Source organism: Alligator sinensis, unplaced genomic scaffold (assembly GCF_000455745.1).
Source record: "Alligator sinensis unplaced genomic scaffold, ASM45574v1 scaffold406_1, whole genome shotgun sequence".
NCBI classification, from domain to species: domain Eukaryota; kingdom Metazoa; phylum Chordata; order Crocodylia; family Alligatoridae; genus Alligator; species Alligator sinensis.
The window spans coordinates 1,482,694-1,487,611 of NW_005842181.1; the positions used below are offsets into that span (position 1 = coordinate 1,482,694).

At 42.3% G+C, this 4,918-nt stretch overlaps 1 protein-coding gene across 6 annotated transcripts in view; it reads right to left on the bottom strand.

Moving 5' to 3' along the window:
- The window catches only part of PDS5B (PDS5 cohesin associated factor B), a 192,364-nt gene that overhangs the window by 13,504 nt on the left and 173,942 nt on the right, over positions 1-4,918 (bottom strand). For all 6 annotated transcript variants that reach the window (XM_025207097.1, XM_006026186.3, XM_025207095.1 and 3 more), the window contains one exon: positions 3,480-3,625. In XM_025207097.1, coding sequence (XP_025062882.1) covers positions 3,480-3,625 — 146 coding nt within the window. The remainder of the gene's footprint in view (positions 1-3,479; positions 3,626-4,918) is intronic.

Consider the following 4,918-nt stretch of genomic DNA (forward strand, 5'->3'; position numbering starts at 1 on the left):
ACTCTTTCCTGCCTATGCAGGGGGTCAGACTCGATGTTCTACTGAGGTCCCTTCCAACCCTAACATCTATGAATCTATGGAGGGTAGAATGAGGATTCAGAATTACCTTGATAAACTGGAAAAATAATCCATACCCACTCCCCTCTCCTCCCTAAAATCTAAAACAATCAAATTAACTTCTTTACTGTCAGAGCCCCCGGGACCTGGAACAGACTGCCGCCAGAGGTGGTGCAAGCACCTACTATGGACTCCTTTAAGAGTCAATTGGACATTTATCTTGCTGGGATCCTGTGACCCCAGCTGATTTCCTGCCCCTGGGGCAATGGGCTGGACTCGATCTTCCGAGGTTCCTTCCAGCCCTAACGTCTAAGAAATAAGGGCAAGTGCAAGTATAAATACAAACTGGGGAAAGACCACCTAGACTGTAATACTGTATAGAAGGACCTGGGAGTTACAGTGAACCATAAGATTATTATAAGCCAACAGTGTGTTGTTCCTGTGCAAAAAAACAGCATACGCTGCATTAATAGAAATACTGCTTCCAAGTCAAGTGAAAAGATCCGTGCATTTTATTCAGCACAGGTGAGGCATCACCGGGAGTACTGTGTCCAGTTTTGGGCCCCACACTTCAAGAAAGTTCTGAACAGATTGGAAAGAGTCCAGCATAGAGCAAAGACCATGATTAGAAGTCTGGGAAACATGCCTTAGGAGTAAAGGCTGAATCAAATGGCCTTATTTAGTCTGGAGAACAGAACTTGAAATACCTGAAAGGTGGTTATAAAGAAGATGATGGAGAAAGCCTATTCTGTGTGGCTGCAGTAGACAAGACAAATCAATGATCTTAAAGTACAACAATGGAAATTTAGGTTGGCTATTAGGACGAACTCTCTCACTGTGAAGGTGCTTAAGCACTGGAACAGACTACCCACAAAATAAACTGAGTCAGTGGGCAGTAAGATGGCAGATGAAATTCAACATAAATGCATGCAAAGTAATGCACATGCGGAAAAATAACCTCAAGTACACATGCACAATGAAAGGCTCAGAGTTCAAAATTACCACTCAAGAGAAATCTTAGGGGCACTATTCAATAAAAACAAGTCTTACTATTATAGTGGTAGTCAAAGGGGTAAAAAGAACGCTAGGAAACACTTGAGAAGGGAATGGAAAATAAAACGTAAATAATTATCATGTCATTGTATAAATTCATGTGCTCACAACTGTCTCCAGGTTACCCCAACTCAAAAAGATTAACTAAAACTTGAAAAGATACAGAGAAGAGCAAGAGAAATGATTAGGACATGGAAGGACTTCTATGTAAGGAAATACTGAAGAGTCTAGAGTCAGCTTGTAAAAGGCAACTGAGAGGGAACATGATAGTTATGTAAAATTATAAATAGTCTGGAAAAAGTGCATAAAGTTCTATTATTCACTATATAATACAAGAACTAAGGACACCCAATGGAAGCATAGGGCAAAACATTTTAAAAAAAATCAAAAGAAAGTACTTTCCTTGCAAAATGCAAAACACAATTAACTTAAGCAAATCTTGCTACAGGATATCGTGGAGACAAGCAATGTAACTGGGTTCAAAAAGGCTTAGACAAATTTATGGAGAATAGATCCATCTGGGGCTATTAAACTTAACAGTCATTGATATAACCTCAGGTACCTAAACCTATGGCTGCTGGTAACTGAGAAGATCTGATAGGAGTATGAAAGGACAGATTTCTCAATTATGTACTATTTGACATTTTCATTAATGACTGGAAGAAAACCAAATTGGTTATAAAATTCACACATGACAGGGTAAGCATTAAATGATGAATCAGACAAATAACTACAAAAGAACAATTACTTGGAAATGAAATGCTCGCTAAGCTGGACAAAAACAAACAATATGCATTTTAACAGAGCTAAATATAAGTTACACATGTATGAACAAAGTATTTAAGCCACATGCACAGATTGGGTGGTGGAAGAAAGCTTTACCCTAGGAAGCGGCAACCCTGGAAAGATTTGGGGATCATAACAGATAATTTAAAAAGGTTAACAGAATCTTTGTCACTATAACTAGGGGAATTTCAAACAGGGAGAGGAAGGTTACATTATCCATGTATTTGGCTGTAGTGGACTGGAATAGTGTGTTCAGTTTTGCTGTCTGCAGTTGAAAAACATTGTTGATAAATTGGAGAGGTTTCAATAAAGAGCCATAAGAATGACTAAAGAACTGAAAAAACATGTCTTTAGTGAAAAGATGCCATGAGCTTGATTAATTTGACTCATCAAAAAAGGTTATGGGATATTTTGAGCACAGCCTAATTACCTACACGGGGAACAAAACTCTGATAAACAAGCTCTCGAACTAGTAAACAAAAAGTAAAAACACAACGGCTGGGAGCTGAAGATCTAAATCTCCAACTAGAAATATGGTGCTTTTAATAGGGAAGGTAATTAACTATTAGAAATAAAGACTGGATGTTGTTCTAAATCAGTGGCTCTCAACCTTTTTCCTACCAGGACCCATTTGCAAAGATCCATTGCCTGCCCTGACTCTCACGCCCTGGCCCTGCCAGTGCCTGACCCCCAGTCCTCTGCCCTCCCCCCCCACGCTGGTGTCCCTCACTCCCAACCTGCAGCCCCTCTGCCCCCCAACCCTGCCAGAGGGGCCCCCAGCTGCCCCCGTCCCACTCTGGCCGGAGTGTGGCGACTGGCAGCTCTGGCTCATGCAGACAGCAGCAAAGCAACTCCAGTCCTGGCATGGGCTAGAGGGAGGAGGAAGAGAGGCCTGTGGCATACCCCACTGCCCTGGGCTGGGGCTGCTGTGCCATGCCAGGCAGCCTGGTCATGGCCCCTCCTACCCCCTGAGCAGGGCCTCCAGCCACCCCACCCACATGAGCATGGGTACCGGCCCCAGTGCTGCTAGCCTGGCAACACAGCTCTCCACCACCCCATTCTCCTGCTGGAAGAGGCAGCCACCTTCCTGCCGTCCCTCTGCCCTGCCGCAGCTCACAACCCTTTGAAATATTGTTGTGACCCACTTCTGGGTCGCAACCCATGGGTTGAGAAACACTGTTCTAAATATCCTTTAGTTCAAATGAGAATTAACTCAGAAGTCCTCCAGTCTGTTTCAACGAAGGAGATCAGTTTAGATGATTAAATTCAGACATTATAAGCCAAAAGTATGTGGATGGCCATGCTGTCAACTACACAAGGTTGATGGAAACATTGGATCTGTGTTTTTTTTATTTTACACAGTACCATCATATGATCTGGGATTCCTTTCAATGCAATATTCTAGACTGCTTTTTCATTTTTTCCTTCCTACTTTTGGTTTGGTTACACAAGCATGGTTGTTATTCTGGATTTACAGTAACATAAAACAACAGAATTATGTCCAGCAATTTAAAAATATATAGAAACCCTTGCTGCTTCATTAAAAATACTTGAGCATCAAAGATGCATTGTTGTATACCAACCTCCCTTTGATCCTTCCTGGAGAGCTTGGATTTGAACTGCTGCTAGCATTGCTTATAGTTTCCATTCGTGAAGATTTGGATTGAGATTGCTTGCCTGCTGATGAAAGAGGCTTATTAACTGCTCCAAGAACATTGGCTGCTTTTGGCTGAAACCAAAAAATACAGATTTTATTTTAAGCTACATATTAGTATATTAATATCTAGTCTGAAACAACACATACCATGCTTAAAATATTCACATAAAACCGATGCACATTCTGCAGTTGCAATGCCTTAATTACATGGTGCAGCTTTAAAAAAACAGTTAAACATAAAAGTTATAACAGAAGCCAGTCAGAAGTTGGTAGAGATGATAAATTTCCATGGCAGTTGGATAGAGTACGAAGATGTTCACAAAAGAAAAAAAATGTAGAATTGTAATTTTGACTGAATGGGAATTTTGCTAACTTCACTAAGGTTAGAATTTCACCATTCTTGCCAAACTTTCCAAACATGAGCAGACTGCAAATTATACATTTATAAATACCTTCAGCTCCTATGGACTTTAAACAAGTTTGAAATGTCTGGGTTATGACTGACCAACTAGACATCAAAACATATCAAAGAACAAATTCATTCTTGCTCTTAGCCTCCCTTCTATACATGCAGGTAAAGACACAATTGGAACTAATTCACAATCCACACAATTGCGCCTCCTGCCATGCCCCACATGCATGGCATGAGGTGAGATAGCGGGACCATGCATTTGAACCAGCTGCGCCTGCCTTATTGCTAGTCTAGGGGGAGCCCAATCCTGGGCTCCTCCTGCATTCACAAAAAGCAGGCTCCTGCAGCTGGGAGCCTCTTTTGCTGACAGGGTTTCCAGTTGCGGGAACCACATGCAGCCAAGAACTGAATCCACACCTACTGCAGCTCTTGGTCCAGGCTGAGCCACATACACACAGCTGAAACCAAGAGCCCTGCAGCTCATGGTCTTGGTCCCAGCTGCACCCCACATGTAGCTAGGACTGAGAATCCCATGCTTGACTGGAGCACCCCGCAGCTGGGAGATCACAATGGTTGGAGATCACAGCAGCTGTGATCTCCCAACCACTGCCTGGAAGGCCCATGCAATCCTGCAGCTGGGGGAAGAGAACTGGCCATGATCTCCCAGCCCCAGCTGTTCTCCCCAGCGGCTGGGAGATGACAGCAGCTGCAATCTCTCAGTCACAGGATTACATACATGTGCAAATTAAAGTGGACTAGAAACTAGCTATAAAGTTATTACACATTTTCAAATAATTTTACAGCTGGCTGAACCTTTTTAAGGCGTGATAGTTAAATTTGCACATCTAGATATAACATGTAGAGAAGGTCTTACAAACCAAAGTATAATTCATAGTTTCATAGTAGTTTGGGGTCAGAAGGGACCTGAACGGATCATCTAGTCTGACACGCCC